General features: G+C 53.2%; 1 protein-coding gene across 6 annotated transcripts in view; it reads left to right on the top strand.

The window, feature by feature from the left end:
• AMPD3 (adenosine monophosphate deaminase 3) overlaps positions 1-17,781 on the top strand; it is a 42,949-nt gene that overhangs the window by 12,232 nt on the left and 12,936 nt on the right. For 5 of the 6 annotated variants that reach the window (XM_010977152.3, XM_031460035.2, XM_010977151.3 and 2 more), the window contains exons 3-7: positions 6,210-6,414; positions 8,739-8,901; positions 10,984-11,203; positions 13,128-13,257; positions 17,320-17,514. In XM_010977152.3, coding sequence (XP_010975454.2) covers positions 6,210-6,414; positions 8,739-8,901; positions 10,984-11,203; positions 13,128-13,257; positions 17,320-17,514 — 913 coding nt within the window. The remainder of the gene's footprint in view (positions 1-6,209; positions 6,415-8,738; positions 8,902-10,983; positions 11,204-13,127; positions 13,258-17,319; positions 17,515-17,781) is intronic. The other variant, XM_010977154.3, reaches the window with a different exon arrangement.

The raw sequence follows: 17,781 nt of genomic DNA, 5'->3' as shown, positions 1-17,781 counted from the left end.
AAAAGAATGAAAAACTTGAGTTGTGAGTAAGGAAGATAAGCACCTAACCCTGGGAGGGCTGCTGTCAGGATTCCAGCAGCTTTAAGAGCCAGGCTAGGCTCAGACACAACCCTTCCAGGATGGGGTGCCAACTCTAGGAAGCCAGCACCCCAGGCTGCCCAGAGAGGCCAGATCAGCAGGCCAGCAGGGACTGCTTGCTGCAGGGACCCCTCTGCCTCCTTAGGAAGATGAGATTGACCCGGTCTCTCCTGGAACTCCAGTGGGTCAGGGTGAGTGGGAGGGGTAGACTGACTGGGGAATCAAAGTTAGGATGCAAAGACAAGACAGGAAAAGCCTGCTGGTACCCAGAAGCTATCTGTTGTTCACATCATATTATCTAGCCAGAGTTCACCCACTCTGCAAATGTAGGTAGTTGAATGAATGTAGCCAATGTGGATGATAACGTGAAAAATTTCTAATGTGCAACCAAAATGCACACTAGGGTTCTTCCAGCTCTCCTGTTTCCTTTTCTTTTTTTAAAGCAGCTTTATTGAGATTTAAATCACATACCATACAATCCATCCACTTAAAGTGTACAATTCAATAGTTTTTAGTATATTTGCAGTGTTGCAACCATCACAATTTTAGAACACTTTTATCTGCCCCCACCAAGAAAGCCTGTATTTAACTGTCATCCAAATACTAACCATATTCTATTGTTACTTTACACAGAGTTCTAATAAGCTTGGTTATTTTGTTTCTCACCCTGTGACAGATTTAAGGAAGCAAATTAGAAGTGGGGAGAGGGACTTTTCTAGGCAGAGTTACAGACGTGCTTTCTGTGGTGGTTATGAGCTCAGGCTTTGGAATGAGACTGACTGGGTTCAAGTGACAGCCCATCTCTTACTACTGAGGCAAGGATCTTAACTGCTGAGCCTGTTTCCTGCTTGGCAAAATGAGGATAATGGTAGGGCCGACCTCATGAGGACTGAGCTAATACGGATGACTGCTTAGCTCCGCGCTTAGACGTCATTAGTGTTCCTGTTTTTGTTGTTATTATTTGACAGTCAACAATGAGGGAGGAAACAGAATAATTATGAAAAGCAGACACAAGAATTCAAAGCACAGCAGTCTTGGGACAAAACACCTCTGAGATGGTGACTGAATAGTACAATAATGAACCTGAGTCATGGAGGAAAGTTTAAATTGTGTTCAGCATGCTATGATTCAGATACTGGAATTACGAATTTCATTTTTAAAAGCCACACTGAAGTTTTTTTTTTTTTTTTTCAGTTAGGGTATAAAAAGGACAGACTTTATCTGAAAAATTTAGCTCTCCAGAACAGCTACTTCTCTGGGTAAAAGAGAGAAACATATTTGTTATGAATTTGAGCATAGCACAACTAGTGCTGTTAAATCATTTTGTTTTATGAAACTTCTTAAATGGCGGGCAGGTCACTTTTTAAATTTGGAGCCATTGACAAAGGAGCTTCATTTGAAAACAGTTTAATCTACATGTGTTTAAAGTTAAGGATAGAGTTTAAGACAATTTAACAGGTAGTAAAGACCGTACTTCATTTAGCTCTCTAGGGAGGAAGGGCAGCTGGGAGCAGGCAGGTCGGTGGGGACCTACGGGTGCTCAGGAGCAGGGCGGGAGACAGCGGCAGGTGAGGGCAGGTCATCGGAGAGATGTGGGTGAGGCTGTGAGTCTATACCCGATGGGCTTCAAGTGTGCAAAGCAAAGCTCCCTCCACCCGTGTGGTCAGGCCACTGGTCATGTGCGTGCATGTAGAGTGAATGTTCTCTGCGGGTCCCCAGCGCCCTCTGCACACCTGTCAGGTAGCGCCCACCATGCAGCCTGCATCATAGTCAGCCATTCCCGCCTTCTTTTCAGATAGGTTGGGACCTCTGGTCACAGCACAGAGTAGGTGCCAGCTCTTCAACTGCTCCTTCTTAAACAGGGGTCCCACTTCCACATGGATCAGTGCAGTGGCCGTGGAAGCAGTAGGAGCAGATGAGCCTGTGGACCTGGGGAATGCCGACGCCAACTAACGATGTTGAGATTTAAATTGTTAATAAAACCTCATGCTGCTTTGTGACTCTTGCCTTGAACCTTTAGAGTAGTAATTCTCATCGGGAGGGGTAGGGGCATCCAGAGTGGTGTGCGTGCCTGGGAGGGGTTCAAACAAGCCTCCCCATTCGGAAGCCTTCTCTGACCCTCTCGCTCCATGGCTCCCACCCTTAGTCTGGATTAGGTGTCTCCTCTGGGATCCCAAAATATCCAGGGCGTCTCATCACACCGACCACACTGTGATGACAGTCTGTTGAAATGTCCAGCCGTCTAGGGCAGCACACGTCAGCCCCTGGAGTCAGGGGTATATTTTATCTACTTGTCTACCCCAGGGCCTGGCACATGGTAGCTTACTGAATAAAATGGAGTCCAATATAGCCCCCTGGCTCACTGTATATGATTGATAGCTTTTGGTACAAGGTTTCCCCTGAATAGGCTATACAGGGCAGTGGACTGCAGAAAGTGCTGGCAGGAGAGCCTGGGGTTCTTAACTTGGGCTTAGCATACAAATCAAAGGTTGTAACAAGGCTCTGGGGTGCCCAGGAGCTGAGAAGGGCTGGGGAGTGGGGCAGGGCATAGGGCTGGGGACACAGAGAATGCCAGGGGCAGGCAAGGGCCATAAAACAGGTGGGGGCAGCAGACAGGTGCTGAGAGATACTGTAATGACAGCCCACGTGACCAGTTTGTTTTCTGTGTTGAGGGTCTGGTTGGGCAAGAAGGTCCCTGTGGCCCAAAAGGGAGGTCGAAACTTCTTCCTGGCCCTTTGGGCCCTCGGGATTGCCCTGGAGCTGGTGCCCTCACCGCCACGCACCCTGCCAGTTCTTTGGCAAGAGTGAGTTTCTGCCAGGTGGACATGTGGGTAGGGGAAGGAGGGGATGGGCCAGCTATGGCAGAATGAGCTGCTTGCTCTGTATCCCAAGGGCTAACACGAGGTGCAACAGGTGGAACTGTGGACAGACAGATCTTGGCACAACAGAAGGAAATGCTTTCTAATAGTGGAACCGATCATGTTTTGCTCACTTTGTATTTGCGTGCTTATCACTGGCCTGGCCCAGAGTAGGTGCTTGGTAAATGTTTTTTGAGTAAATGATTGACTACTGATGTCTTATTTGTAAATGTAGTGACCTCCCTGTCACTGGAGGTATTCAAGCGAAGGCTGCCTTAATGAGAGGAGAGAGGATTGGGGTGTGTAGTTTTTAAAGTCCTTTCCAGTCAGGATACTGCATGGTTTTATAATTCAGAAAAAGCTTATGGCAACTTCGTTATTATTGTGACACATGTGGGGCTTCAGACAGCTTTCAGAGGGAGAAAAGGACAGGTGTGTGGGCACACACACCGTCACTCTGCTGCTGCTGTCCACCGTTGTGGCTGAGCCTCGGCTGTACAGAATGGATACTAGATATGGTCCTGTGGTAGACAGAATTTCTAAAATTTCCCCCCAGGGATGTCCTTCCCTAATCTCCTGACCCTTTGAATATGATGAGACATTACTCCTGTGAGTATGCTGTTGTATATGTCACTGTGGACCTGAGATAGGGCGGTTCCAGGGGTGGGCCTGGTCTAATCCCACGAGCCCTTAGTGCAGAGAGCTTTCTCAGGCTGGCAGTTTGGGGGATGTCAAAGAGATCCCAAGCACCGAGCCAGGCTCCATGCCTGGTTTTGAAGATGGAGGGCAACCCCTGCCCAATAGCCAGTGAGGAACTAAGGCCTCAGTCTTTAGCCACATGGAACTGAATTCTGCCAACCACCTGCATGAGGTTGGAGGTGGACTCTTTCCCAAGGTCTCCAGATAAGAGCCACATGTGGCCAGCCTTCTGAATTTGGCCTTTCGGTACCTTGGGCTTAGAGCCCAGTGGAGCCCACCCAGACGTCTCACCTGTGGAACTGTGGGCCTAACGAGTAGGGGTGGCTTGAAGCCACTAGGCTTGTGGCAGTTTGTCATGCAGTCATAGAAGATGAGCACAGGGCCCTCCCCTTGGGCTCCACGTGGCTCTCCCAGTTTTCTTAGAGACCAGCTTAGTAGTTTGCTCTGGTTATTCCAAGCCCTTGCCCGTGATAAGCGGGTCCTGAGAGTGTTGCCCCATCTGTTGTCAAACCTGTCCTTTGTCTCTGCAAAGTCTGAGCTCCCAGCGCATGGATGAGCTCACCTGAAGACAGTGGCTGGAGCCATAATGGATGTCTTCAAGGAGAATCTGGGGCACCAGCTGAAGGGTACTGGCTTCCTCACTGGGGCAGAGGAGTGTGGACATTCCTCAGACACGCCTGGTGGGCTCTTGGCTTAGGCAGCCTTCCAGCTTTCTGATCATGGTTGGGCTATTTATTTACCCTTTCTTACCTGTTGCTCACCTTAGATGTCACCTTGGTTCTCCTTAGCAGGACTGGTCCTCAGGCAGCATTGGCTGAAGCTTGTTGGGGTGAAGTTGGCAAAGAGATAAAAACAGTGACCTGGTAGGCATGTGACGAGAAGCCAGAGTCTCATAAATCCTGTCTGAACCTGTCAGAACATGAGAGGGAGCCCAAAGCAATGGCTCTTCCTCTAGGTGTGAGGACCTCATTGCTCAAGGTGAGCCTGCCTCTGAGGAATGATTGACAGGCATGAGCTGGCATCTTCCTTGAGACAGGATGCTTGACTCAGCTCCATGTGATGGATGGCAGGCTGGGGAAAGCCAGTGCTGGAGGCTCCCGGGCTTCAGCCTGGGTTTCCTGAACAACCTGTGCATCTGTTATGCAAGGGCAGGGGCAGGGGAAAGGCAGGCTTCTGAAAAGGGGCCACCTTCATTTTCCAGGTATGAACAGCTCTGTCCCCAAAGAAGTGGTAACACGTGTGGGCAGAGAAGGACCAGAGAGCCATGGCAAGCAGTGGGTGTATAGACAAGACAGGGAACTGTGGTTCCTGAAAAATCAGCTGTGGGTCTGTGAGAAGGATACCCAGCTAAGAGCCAGGAGGAAGACAGCAGCTTCCAGGGGGGTCGTAAGGCCCATATGGAGATCAACTGATTTCTCTATACCCTGTAGGGGTCACCGGTGCCTGGAGGGAGGAAGGGCTCTAATGGGCTCTGGTGGGTCACCATTGTCTCTGAGTCTTTTGCTGGTGGCTGTAGGCCCTGGTTGTGGTGGGATAGTACCCGGGAGGCTGCTGGCCCCCTGGCACAGGAGGACAAGTAGTCAGCTGGTTGCTGGCCTTGGACATCACTGGGTGGCGGTGCTGGGGGGCTGGGTTTCCTCAGAGGCAGAAGGACTTGGGAGAAGGGAGTGCTGATGGTCTCACCTCCCAGCTGGTTAAGTCCCTCCCTGGGGATCCTCGGACTTGGGGTGATGTCATTTGAAACATTACTAATTAGTTAATGAGGAAGGTGAGTGATCATAAATCAGCATTACAAAGAAGCATGATCTTGTGGCATTTTAAACCAGCCTTGTGCCTACTTCCCCAAGAGTTTGTGAAGTCATCTTTTGGTACTACAACGATAGATCAGAAGGACCTGAAATTGATGCTGATTATTCCCTTTCCCATAACAGAGCTTCAGATCTGTGCCTGCCCAGCAGGGCACAGGTCAGGCTGGAGGAAGGAGCAGGTACCAGGGAGGTGGGAGGCTAAGGGCTGGCTACCACCTGGCCTTGACTTTGTAAGTTGTCCCATCCCTGGTCCCCTGACTCCTCCTCTATGAAAATAGGAGGTTGGACTTGCTGATTGTCACAATCTCTTCTGGTTCCAATACCCCAAATTTCTAGCTCTGTGAAATGCACTGTGATTGTCTCTCTTGAGATTGTTCATATGCTGGGACTCAAGAGTTTGGCTCATCTGCAGACAGCACGCTGGTAGATTTGACATTGTCCTCACCTCGCCTGACCTTGGTGTTAGACCCCTGCAGGGTGATCTGCCCTCTGTCTCCTGAGACATTTGCCTACTCGAATGCTCCATGTACCTTGCAAACACAGCCCATGGCGGTAGTGACCGCAGGGAGGGGTGTCTAGGGTATTACAAGCAGAGAGACGTGTGTTAGGAGGAAGACATAAATAATTAGAAATCTCTTGATGGTAGGGCCAGCTCCAGTGGTTAATCAGAGCCAGATTCTCCCGCCACATCCATAACAAAGACTCCCCATCACTTGCCCCAGTTAGTTGCTGCTGTCTCTCACTTTTCCTTGTCCTTGATTTTTAGAAAGAAAAGTTTTAAGATGATTCGGTCCCAGTCCCTGTCTCTGCAAATGCCGACGCAACAAGATTGGAAGGGCCCCCCGACAGCCAGTCCGACCATGTCTCCCACAACCCCCGTGGTCCCCGGATCCACTTCCCAGCCCCCACCCGCGCCCTATGCCATGCCCGAGTTCCAGCGGGTCACCATCAGCGGAGATTACTGTGCTGGGGTAAGGCGTCTCCCACTCCCCGCGCTCTGCGGGCACCCCTGGGAGCCGTGTGAGTGTTGTATGTACCTTGTGCAGAAGCCAAGGTCCCCTGGGGTCGTGCCCAGCCCTGAATCCTGGCCTGGTCTGGGGGTGTCTGGGAGGTGGCAGGCAGGAGGCACAGGAGTCTGCAGAGAAGGAGGGTTCCAGGCAAGGCAGTGGGTGTGGGTGTGTGTCTGGGACACTGCCCTCCCTGAGTGGAGGGCCTAGAGCTGTGGTCTGGCACACGGGCTGCAGCCTGTAGGCTCCATGTGTTCTCTGGGCCCAGAACGCTGCTCTGTCCCTGTAGCCCACTGAGGGTGGTTCTAGCTTGGGTCCCTTAGTATACCCACATGTTGAATGGATTCAAGTCCTGGTGTTGATTACTTTGCATGGAACCAGCTATTGCTGACTCAGCTCTTCCTGTGTGCTCCGTATCCTTAAAACAGGCTAGCCCCTGACCTGGGCAGCTGGTGCCCAGAGAGCTACGGGTCCATGAGAGGCAGGCTGACCCTGTCGATCGTCTTGCCCTGGTGGGTGTGCTGCCGGGCATGAGTCCTGCAGTGCTTACGAGCTGGCTGGTCCGCTGGGGCACTGAGCACGTCTCCAGGACCTTCAGCTGTGGCCTGAGCCCCTCTCCATGCTGTCAGCAGTGTTTGGCTGTGTCGTTGGTAGGGACATTTTTGTCTATGGTATTGTCTGATCACCTCTTCCTGCTGCTCTCAGAAGCCATCCATTAGAAGGTGTAAAATGAGATTGACATTCTCTCATGGGGACACCTGGAGTCAGAAAAGAAGATACTTCTTTAATAAGAAGCAAGGACAAAAAAAAGTAAAAGTATAAAAGCATGCATGGAAAAGATATATACCAACGTCCTTCCTCTGAGAATGGAGTGGGGTGGAGGAGGGAGAGGATGGAGTTATTGGCTGTATCTGAGACGGTTTGTTTATTCAAACATAGATCTGAAACAATGATGAAAAATATTAATTGTTAGCTCTGAAAGGTAGATACATCCCTGTTTATCATATTATCTTCACTGCTTGTCTGTATGTTTAAAACATTTCAAAACTAAAAATTTTTTTTTTTTTTTTTAACTAAAGCAGAGGAGACAGCCACCCTCCCTACTCCGTGCTCCCTCTTCTTTCTCCCTCTGCTGCATCTCTTATCCTCTCTTCTGAATGACTGTCCAGCTGCTTGTCCTCCCCAGCATGTTCAGATTTCTGCCACATACATCCTTCCCAAAGATGAATGAGTCCACTGGAAGGTGGGGATTTATCTATTTCGTCTCTGAGTACGAGGCAGCTCCGGGAAGGCAGAGCATCCTTGGGCTTTGGGAATCAACCAGATGAGGGTCTGAAATTTGATTTTGTGGCTTCTTGTCTTCCTGTGATTTATCCTCTCTGGGTTCTCCATTTCCCCAGTTGCAGAATGGGTTGCAGTGAGGACCAAAATGAAATCTATAGGAAGGATCTGACCCATAACACGTAAGCACTTGTTGACCGGGTAAATTGGGGTGATTACCAGATGAATCAGAAGCCGGGGTTGGCAGAGCAGCAGACTGAGCACCCAGAAGTTTTTATCTTTACCTTCGAAGGACCCGTGTGTTTTCTCAACTGACAAGAATGGTGTTCACCCCCACCAGGGATACGGCTTTGCCTCTTCCTGTCCTGTTGCAGCCGCAGCTGGCTTGTGGTTTAATCACAGCACTGAGGTTGGCCCGGTACCTTCCTCCCTCCCCACGGCCCCGACTCTCCTCCTGTGTTGAGAGTCCCCAAGACCACCACCAGGTTCAATGGGTTGCTAGGACTCCTAGGACTCAGCACACAGCTCTACTCACGACTAGGATTTAGTACAGTGAAAAGATGCAGAGCAAAGTCAGCACAGGAGGAGGTACACAGGGTGGAGTCTGGAGGAGGCCAATGGCAGGCTTCCCAGGGGCCCCTCCCAGTGGCATCTCCAGAACATCCTTAATTCCTTCAGCATCGAATTGTGACAGCACATGTGCAATATCCTACCATGGAAGCTCATTAGAGACTCGGCGCCCAGGGGTTTTACTGGGGCTGGCCGCACATCTGCAGAGCATATCACCCAATTCCAGGTTCCAAAAAGGAAATCAGGTGTTCAGCATAAACCATGGTGTTTGTACAAACCTTTCAGGTCCAGTGAGCTGCTGTGCCCACCGTGGTGGGAATGCTCCTCAGACCCAAGTTGCCGGCTGCCAGCCAAGGGCCATCCTCGCAGCAGATCTTGCTAAGACAGTGGTCTCAAGCCTGCTAGGTGAACTCTGTTCTGCGTGCGCTCTTCTGCAGATCACTGTGGAGGACTACGAGCAGGCTGCCAAAAGCCTGGCCAAGGCCCTGATGATCCGGGAGAAGTATGCCCGGCTCGCCTATCACCGCTTCCCACGGACCACAGCCCAGTACCTGGGTCATCGGCGGGTGGACGCTGCACCCCTGGAAGAGGGCCTCCAAGGTAGGGCGCCGTGGCTGCGAGTGGGGTCCCAAGTGCAGCTCGGCCCAGGAGGTGGTCCGGACTTTTTCCTGGCGTATTTCCCCCAGATGGTGTAGCATCTCCTACAAGACTATGCTGGTACTAGTTCTCCAACATGTTTGTGTGCTGGTACCTTGCCCTAGGTAGAGCTGAGCTGTAGAAGTTGAGAGAGAGGTGAAAGACAGTCCCTGATCTTGGGAGTCCCCCAGGAAGACAGGCAGTCTCATGCTGGATCTTTAAAACAGCACAATCAGACAGTAAATGCCGAATCAGTGGTGGGGTGGGAGGAGTGGAGGTGGGTACAGAGGATGTGTTCTGGGGCTGAGGAAGTCGACTCTGGAGTCACATACCTGCACCGTGATCTAAGTTCTGCCACTTTCTTGGGCAAAGAAGGTATTTCTCCAAATCTCAGTTTCTTGATCTGTGAAATGGGAATATAATAATATCCATCTCTTGGGCTGAAACAAGAGAATACACACGAAGTGGTTAGCATGGTCTGGCATCTCATGAGTGTTCAGTAAGTGGCAGCTATGTTGATGCTGTGGATTCTGGGGAAGGGGAGATCGGAGAAGGCAGAATCATTTCTGGTAGAGTCTGTTTGGCCTGTGAAGGACCCAGAAGCAGTAGAGGCTGTAAGTTAAGCAACATGAATGAAGACAACAGGAAATCTCATTCTGGAAACCTGGTGATGGGGGATCAGGTGAGGGCCCAGTGGTCTGTGCTGGTGCCCAGGACCTGGCTGCCCCCTGGGTGGAGTTGGTCCCAAGATGTCTCCTGTCTCTGGCTTCCTTGAAGCTCTGAGACCTGGACTTTGAGCATCTGTCACCCCCTGGGTCCCATTTCCCTGTCTGTCTGAGGGAAGTTGGTCCCACTTGCCCCAGTATTGGCAAGGGCAGGCAGGAATGACTGTCAAATGTGCATTTGGTACAAAACAGAGTCCCCAGGGGGCCTGGGCACGAGTGTGGTGAGTGGAAACTGTGGCTTCACCCAAGTCTCTGTGCTGCCTGCGTCTCTCAGTCTCTGGCACATGTAGGGGCTCCTGAGCCAGCCTGTGACCATGCCTGATGTGGGGACATCAGCTCCCAGCTTTGTGCTGCTCCAGCCCGCGTGACACCTCGTGTCTGCTCTAGGGGCAGATGCTTTCAACACTGATGGGGGACGCCCAGGCAGTCACCCCACTTGGTTCCTTCCTTTGATGAAGATTCCAGGGTTTCCTCTGCCTGGGCGGGCAGCTGGACCCTGTGTAGGGCTGGCTGATGTGCAGAGTTGAAGCCCCCAGTCCTACTGCTGTTTAGCATAACCCGTCCCCTGACCAGAGCAGAACTTATCGGGTCAGGAAAACCCACGATGAGAGTAATGGGGATGATGCCCTTCGGTTCATTCCTGTTTACAAAGCATTTTCCTCTACCCGCTACGGCCACCTGCACAACAGCTGGTGGAGGCTGGGGTGTCTCCCTCGGCTGAGCAGATAGCTTTGGGAGGTGGAGTGGTCGGCTCAAGTCTCGTAGCTGGGAAGCAGGCAGGAGGCGTTTCCTGCCTCCTGTGGGGACAGACAGCTCTGTCTCGGGGGCAGACACACTCTCTATCCTGTGCTTGCTTGTGGGGGTGGCTCCCTCACCTAGTTCCCTGACCGCCCTGGGCTCAGGAAGGTGTGGGGAGACAGGGAGCTATTGCCACCGGGCCATCCCAGGCCGTCTCTTATAGGAGAAGATGCGGGCACCTTTTTTACACCTCGTGTCCCTGAAGTAGCTGGGAGGCTGAAGCTCATTTCAGTTAAATTTTATAAATGTCTGGAAGTGCCAGCCATGGGCCAGGATCTGTTGTAGGAAATGGGGATTCAGCAGTAAACAAAATGAACACATACTATCCAAGATAAATAAGAGAAGTTATTTTACATAGTGGTAGGTGCTAAGGAGACAAAGCAGGGAAGGGGATGTGAGATGTCAGGGCGGGTGGGGGTGGTTGCGTTTTAGATCAGACCACCAGGACAGGCCTCACCGAGAATGTGACTTTTGAGCTCCTGAGGTCGAGGGCACCTTGCTGTCACTCAGTCCTGTTTTGCAGATTTCCACCCTCCACCGCTGCCCCAGGAAGACCCTTACTGCCTGGATGACGCGCCCCCCAACCTGGGCTACCTGGTCCGCATGCAGGGGGGCATCCCCTTCGTGTACGACAACAAGAGGATGCTGGAGCGCCAGGAGCCCCACAGCTTGCCCTACCCCGACCTGGAGACCTACACGGTGGACATGAGCCACATCCTGGCTCTCATCACCGACGGCCCCACGTAAGCCAGCATTCCCCCTCTCTTTGCCACTCCGTAGGAGGGACTGGGAAAGGCCAGCGAGGTCATCCTTTTGCTCTGGGCTTTCCCTCAGTTAAGCCATCCCATAAAGAGTGGTTTCCCTTTCCCCAGTGCTTTGTGGGTTTCTGCAGCAATTTTCCATCGTAGGCTGGCCTGTTTTTAGAGCTGGTATGACCTGCCTGTTCTGCACTCACGGGTGTGGAGACCTGTACGCCTTGAAATGGCTGTCACCCCTCACCCCAGGTGGGATGGCAGCCTTGCAGAGTTACCAGCGCAGGGCAGCACTGCAGATGGTGGGGGCGCAATGAAGACTGTTGCTTCCTGTGTTGGGTTTTCTGTGTTTCTGGAGGGGATAGTGCCGGGAGCCTGGGAACTCTGAGCCATGACCCCCATGATGCTTATGGGCTGGGCTCGCTTGAGCTAACCTGGCAGGGAGCTGTCCTCCTGAATTTGGGCCCTCACTTCTTGGTGGGCACTTAGGCCAGTCAGCGATGGAGGTTGGTATGCCCAGGCCCTGGGCCTCTGAGTGTCCACGCTGTGAGTGCCCGGCCAGGACTGGGAGTCTAGGGAGGGAGAGTGGGCTGGTCATGGCTGAGGGGACTTCTTTCTTGCCCTGCCTTTTGGGTTTTGCTGTGAGTCGGGTGATGCCAGTTTCTCAGGGAGGAGAGCAGGCCCCAGGGGGTGAGTGGCGTGGGTCTGGGTCCTTGGTGATCTGAGGGCAGAGCTGTGATCTGGGAGGGGAAAGGGCAGTTCCCAGGAGCTTGGCTTGGCCAGTGTGAGCTGGAGCTTTGAGGGGAAGCCTTGGGGATGCTGCTGTCCCAGGAGGTGTGTGAGCAGTGGCTGTTCTGTCTGGGAGGCTCTCAGGGCGAGTCCCCTCTGGGGAAAGGGACTGAGTGAGATGACCTTTGGAATCCCTTCTGGCTCTGAGACTCCCGTGCTCTGCTCTGGGGCTCATCCCGGCAGACAGATGGTGGTGCTGTCCTGGGGTTGGCAGCTGCTCTTTATGAAAGTCCAAGTGACTGCATATCGAGAAAGCTGTGTGTTTGGAGGCCACAAGGAAGCAGGATGGCGTGAATCAGGGTTGAAGGTTCCGTGTGGCTGTGGGCAGAGGCACATGGCCAGACACCTGGGCTGAGTGTGGGCGGGCAATTGACTGAGAACAGGGGGTGCTCTCACCCCCAGTGGCCTTTGCCAGCTGGTGGGGACATTAGTCCTTGCAGAGATTTGTTTTGGTAACAAACATCCCTGCGTTCCTAATCTGCCCGTGATGCAAAACATCCTCCTCTCATCCTGAAATCTCAGAGTCGGGAGGTCTTCAGGTCTCGGGATTTGGGGGGTGCCGTTTGGTCACAGGTGGTTCTCTGCAGCCAAGGTGGGCAGGTCACACCTTGGAGTTTGACTGTATTACTGATCTTCTGGGCAGAAGTTAAACTCCTTTCAAGGAATTGGAGGTGGCTGAGGATAGATGGGAGGATAGAAATATGGAAAGGCTGAAGGAGGGAGACTTTCACTGAGCATCCACTAAGCTCAGAGCTGGACCCTTTACACACACAAGCTAGGTTAACCCTCACTTCAGTCTTGGGCATTGTCATCTCCATATTTGTTCACGGGAGACAGAGGCTTGAGATAATTGTCTATGCGTATAAAGCTCGAAGTTTAGGAATGTATATGAGATTGCGGAATCTGCTCTCTACTGCCCCGTATCCACTCCACACTTTTCATAGAGCACACAGGTGTGGTCAGCGGTTCAGCCAGGCCTGCAGAAGGCCGGCCCCTCCGTACCCCTTGCTGCTCCATCCTGACCTTCCACCTGAGAGTTGGTCCCTGCTGACGCCAGAGGTCTCCAGACTGGAGAGCTTGATGTGACCTCTCCTCAACTGTGGTTTCTCCCCTTCCCAACCTGCAGGAAAACATATTGTCACCGGCGACTGAACTTTCTGGAATCCAAGTTCAGCCTTCATGAGATGTTAAATGAAATGTCCGAGTTCAAAGAATTGAAGAGTAACCCCCACCGAGACTTCTATAATGTGAGAAAGGTGCGTTCATGGGCCAGCGTTCAGAGTCCCTGCTCCCCGGCCCCCCACCCACTGGGATGCCCTGAGCCAGTTTGGGGCCAGTCCCCCGTGTGGCCTTCCTTAGCCGGAGGGGAGTGATGTGCAGTGTGCAGAAGACTGGCCAGTGCCTTCCCTGCTTCAGATGGTTCTTGGCATAACTCTAGGTGGAAACCTTTGTCCATGTGTATCTGTTGGAATGTGCCCTCCTTGAAAAATAGGTCATGGTCTGTCAATTGGTTAAAAAAAAAGAGTTGAGGCAAGGCTACTTTTAAGGTAGAGAATTTATTAAATTTATTATGGATCAAGAAAGCTATTAAGGCCCCTTTGACTTGGGAGTTTGTGGTTCTGTCTCCTGGTTCAGGCGTATTTAAGGAAGAGCGTCTGACGTGCCCCTGTGTCTGGGCCTCCCCTTGAGGGGATGAGCAGCCCGCAGAGGCCGCGGCTGGGGCAGACACACGGGGTAAATGACCACGGCCTCCGGCTTTTCCGTTTTCCTCCATGTAACTCATGTGCAGCGAGTATGGGACAGTGCCAAGCGTGGGGCCTCTGATGCTGAATAAGAGTCACTTCCTGTCCACAGGCAGTTCCCAGCCTGTTACCGTTAGTGTGGAAAGTGTGTGACAGGGCATCTTTCAGGAAGAGGCCAGAACCGAGCTGACTGTGAGTAGGGGTTAGCCAGGCAGGGGTGGGACCGGGAGTGGAAGTGATGGCACCGCAGGCGGAGGGAGCAGCCTATGCTCACAGCAGGCGGGGTGGGGAGAGCCCGTGAGGGGCGCTGACGTAACTGCTGGTGGTGCGGTGTGGCTGGAGCTCAGGGGTCGGGGGGAGGGTGGTGGTGGGTTGTGGCGAGTGAGGCTGCAGATGTGTGTGAGGTTTGGATCATGCAGGAGCACGTGGGCTTGTCTCAGGAACTGGGAGGTCGTGTCCTGGGAGAGAAGCTCCTGGGGGAAGGGTGGGGCTGGGCTTTGCCTGGAGGAGGGATGGCGGGACCTGAGCTGAGTCACAGTGGGGCCGTCATCACCACAGGGGCCTCTGTCCTGGATGTGACTCCCTGAGGATTGCCCCTCTCTGGGGTCAGCTTTGATGAGGGAGGGTAGGCCAGGGGAGGTTGTGTCTCCTCTGGGAAGCCCCGCTCAGGCCTTCCTGACCCCCTACTGGGAACACTCAGCAATGCTACCTGGAAGGCCTCCTCCTGGGAGGCCCCGAGATCACCTCTGCTAAGCATCACGGGGTCCAGTGTGGGCTCCCACTTGGAGGCCACCAAGAGCCTTAAGAGTGCAAGTTAGACTTCAGCTTCTGGGCTCTGAAGCTCCTGGAAGAGTCTTGGGGATTTCTAGGCAGAGACGAAAGGACATGTGTTAGATGCCACCTATGCAGCATTTTCACCTTCAAGCACCATGTTTCTCCTCTCTGGTGTGCAGATGGGTGGGTGTCCCAGTCACTGGGCCAGCTCCTCTCAGCCCTGCCCGAATGCAGCCTGCACGCCCCGATGGGTGTCCGTGGAAACTCCTTGTGCAGCCCTGCCCTCCGCATACGTGCATGCCCTGGGCCTGCCTGCTTCCTTCTGCCGGCGGCCCTGTCCTTGCTGACTGCCCTGGCTCCGACACTTTGCTTCTCAGGCGGGGCCCCAGAGGGTGTTCCTGGGCTAACCACCTGCTCTCTGGCCATGAAGTGGGTGAGAGTCCTGGGTGGGGAGGGCTTGGTTACATACCAGAGCCAATCCTCGGGGCTCCGTGTCAGTGGGGGTTCATGTTGTCTCTGGACAGAGATGGCCTTGCGCCCTGCGCAGTGACACAGTGGTCTGCTCTCTGGCACTGCAGTGGGCCCAGGTCTGCTCCAAGTCAGGCTGGGCCTGCCCCTCCTTGCCTTCTGGATGCCGGCTGCCTTTCCTTACCCTGGAAGCCTCTGCTGGGGGAGGAGAGCCAGCTTTCTGAATCCAGGATGGGCTGGGAGGATGGCCTCCATACTTCCAAGGTGGCTGTTGGTGTCGTGGGAGCAGACCAGGGCCATGCCCTGAGGCAGGAGCTGTGCATGGCCATGGGTCAGGGCGGGCGGTATTTGTGAAATGACCTGCAACATCACAGCAGGTCATGGGTTGTGGCACCAGGAGTCCCACATAGGAGGATTGTGTACTGAGACCATTGTTTGCTGCTAAGAGCAAGGGACTGAGTGTGTTTGCTGCTCGGGAGTTGGGTAGGATTAGTGTCATATAGCAGGGATAGCATATTAGGTTTTATCTTCTTTGCCAAACTTCACCTGAGGCTACCCCTGAAGCTTAGAGAAGAGTGCTGCAATTGATTACTGATGTCTGCCATGGGTGTGGAAATGGTCAGTGTTGGCTTAGGGGCCAAGGATGGGCCAGCCCTGTTTAGAAACTGTTTAGACCTGGAGCTTAGGTGAAAGCAAGGCATGCTTGTGCACCTTGTGCATGGAAAATGCTGACTTCCAATGACAGGCTATTTTACTTGTTCCTAAAATAATCACCTTGGCAATTTTGAAGTTCAGATCAGATGCTTTTTGAATTATCCAGTTGTTTTCCTCCTCATCTTGTGACTCATGAGGGGTGAGGACAGGTTGCACCACCTGTGGTGTGTCATTGGTATGCTGGAGGACAGCAAGAAAGCCCGGAATGTGCTAAGTCATGCTGAGGTAGTCGAGCCCAGCTGTGTCAGGCTGACCTTCGGTGCAGCCCACGTGAGCCCAGCCGCCTCCGAGGTGCCCGAGCCTGTGTACAGTGCTTTGGGTGATGGTTTAACTTTTGGTGCTTCCTTTCTCTGGTGCTAGAGGTCTGTCTTTCTGGTAGGAGTGGCAGGATTAAGAGTCAGAAGGGCCCTGGTGAGTGAGTGATGAGCTGATGACTAGGCTGGCTGGTAGAACACTCACCGAGGTTCAGTAGATCAAATGTCTGGTTTGGCACGACTTAGAGGTGCCTGGCCAGCTGTGGACAGCATTCCCTGGCCTGAGGTCAGCCATCTCCTCACCCCAGCCCTGGCAGAGTGGCTGGTTGGCTGCAGCAGGAACTGTGGAGTGAGGTCTGGGGACTGGTGGTACCCTGGTCCGTGTGGCTGCTGCTTCCTTCTCTGGGGACCTCCCTCAGGCCCCTTGGGCTCATGCAAGGGGATCGGGATGCTCACCATGACTTCAGGCCATCCCTCAGCAGAGCCAGGTCTCTGTTTCTTTAGGGCTGATGGCTGAGGGGAATGCTCTGGGGATTCCAAGAAAGGTCAATGGGAAGTATGGGGTTTTGTAGGGGTTTTGGTGGGCCCTCAGGGTTCTATGAGGATGTGGATCTCACTGAAACTATCGGAACCTCCCACACCTGTCCACTGGTCCATTCATCCATCCATTGATTCAGGTCACACCAGGCTCTGGGTGGGCACTGGAGACTTAGATGCATCAAAGGTGATCCCTGTCCTTGAGGACTGAGCTCCCAGTCTAGTGACAAAGAAAAAAGAAAATTATTAGAGTGGATTGGAAGATGTGTATGGTGATGGGAGTGTCTATGCTGGGGTGTCAGGTTGGGCAAGGGAAAAACTGATCCATTGTTCTTGGAGGGTCAGGACTGGCTTCCATGTGGGGGAGGTTGTAGGAAATGTCCAGGTGGGTAAGATTGGTGAGGAGGAAGGCAGGCAGGCTCAGGAGACTTGGTGTGGACTAGTGTGGTGCCTCGGGCACCTGGAAGTGGAGTGTTCTGGATGGGGCATAGAGCAGGGCAGTGGCCAGAGGAGACTGAAGGCTTGAAGTAAGAGTCTTGAATCCCAGGCTACAGAGCTTGGGCTTTATCTTGAAGACTTGGAGGCCACTGATGACTTGTTAACAGGGGAGTGGCCAGATCCCACCTACATTTAAAAAAGATCCTTTGATGCTGTAAGGAGGTGGATTAGGCAGCAAGGCCAGAAGGAGGAAGACCAGTTTCAAAAGTCTAGAGGAGAAATGGGGCGGGGGCTCCTGCGTTGTTCCCGTGAGGTCCTGAGGCTTGGGTGGCTGAACTTTGTGGTGCTGGGAGGTGGCCCAGCTCACGTGCTGGGGGACCCTGTGTTGCAGGTGGACACACACATCCACGCGGCTGCCTGCATGAACCAGAAGCACTTGCTGCGCTTCATCAAGCACACGTACCAGACAGAGCCCGACAGGACGGTGGCCGAGAAGCGGGGCCGGAAGATCACCCTGCGGCAGGTGTTCGACAGCCTGCACATGGACCCGTACGACCTCACTGTGGATTCGCTGGACGTCCACGCGGTGAGTGAGCTCCTGCCCTAGGGCCTCATTCAGTCCCAGCTGGGGACCCAGCTCCTGGGAAAGCAACCACGATCAGGCTTGGAGAGAGCCTGGTTGTGTAAGCAGCTCTTTCTCCTCCAGCCATGGGGACGGTGAGAGGTGGTTTGGCCTCAGAGAGTCTCAGGGCGGGGAGCAGCCCTGGGACAGGGGAAAAGGGTGTGTGACTTGGAGTCAGACAGGTCCCAGTTCTAATTCCATTTCTGCCCCTTCGGAGTTGTGTGCCCTTAA

This window comes from Camelus dromedarius, chromosome 12, assembly GCF_036321535.1.
Source record: "Camelus dromedarius isolate mCamDro1 chromosome 12, mCamDro1.pat, whole genome shotgun sequence".
Lineage (NCBI taxonomy): Eukaryota > Metazoa > Chordata > Mammalia > Artiodactyla > Camelidae > Camelus > Camelus dromedarius.
The sequence above is the reverse complement of the archived record's forward strand: the minus strand, read 5'-3'. Positions and strand labels throughout refer to the sequence as shown.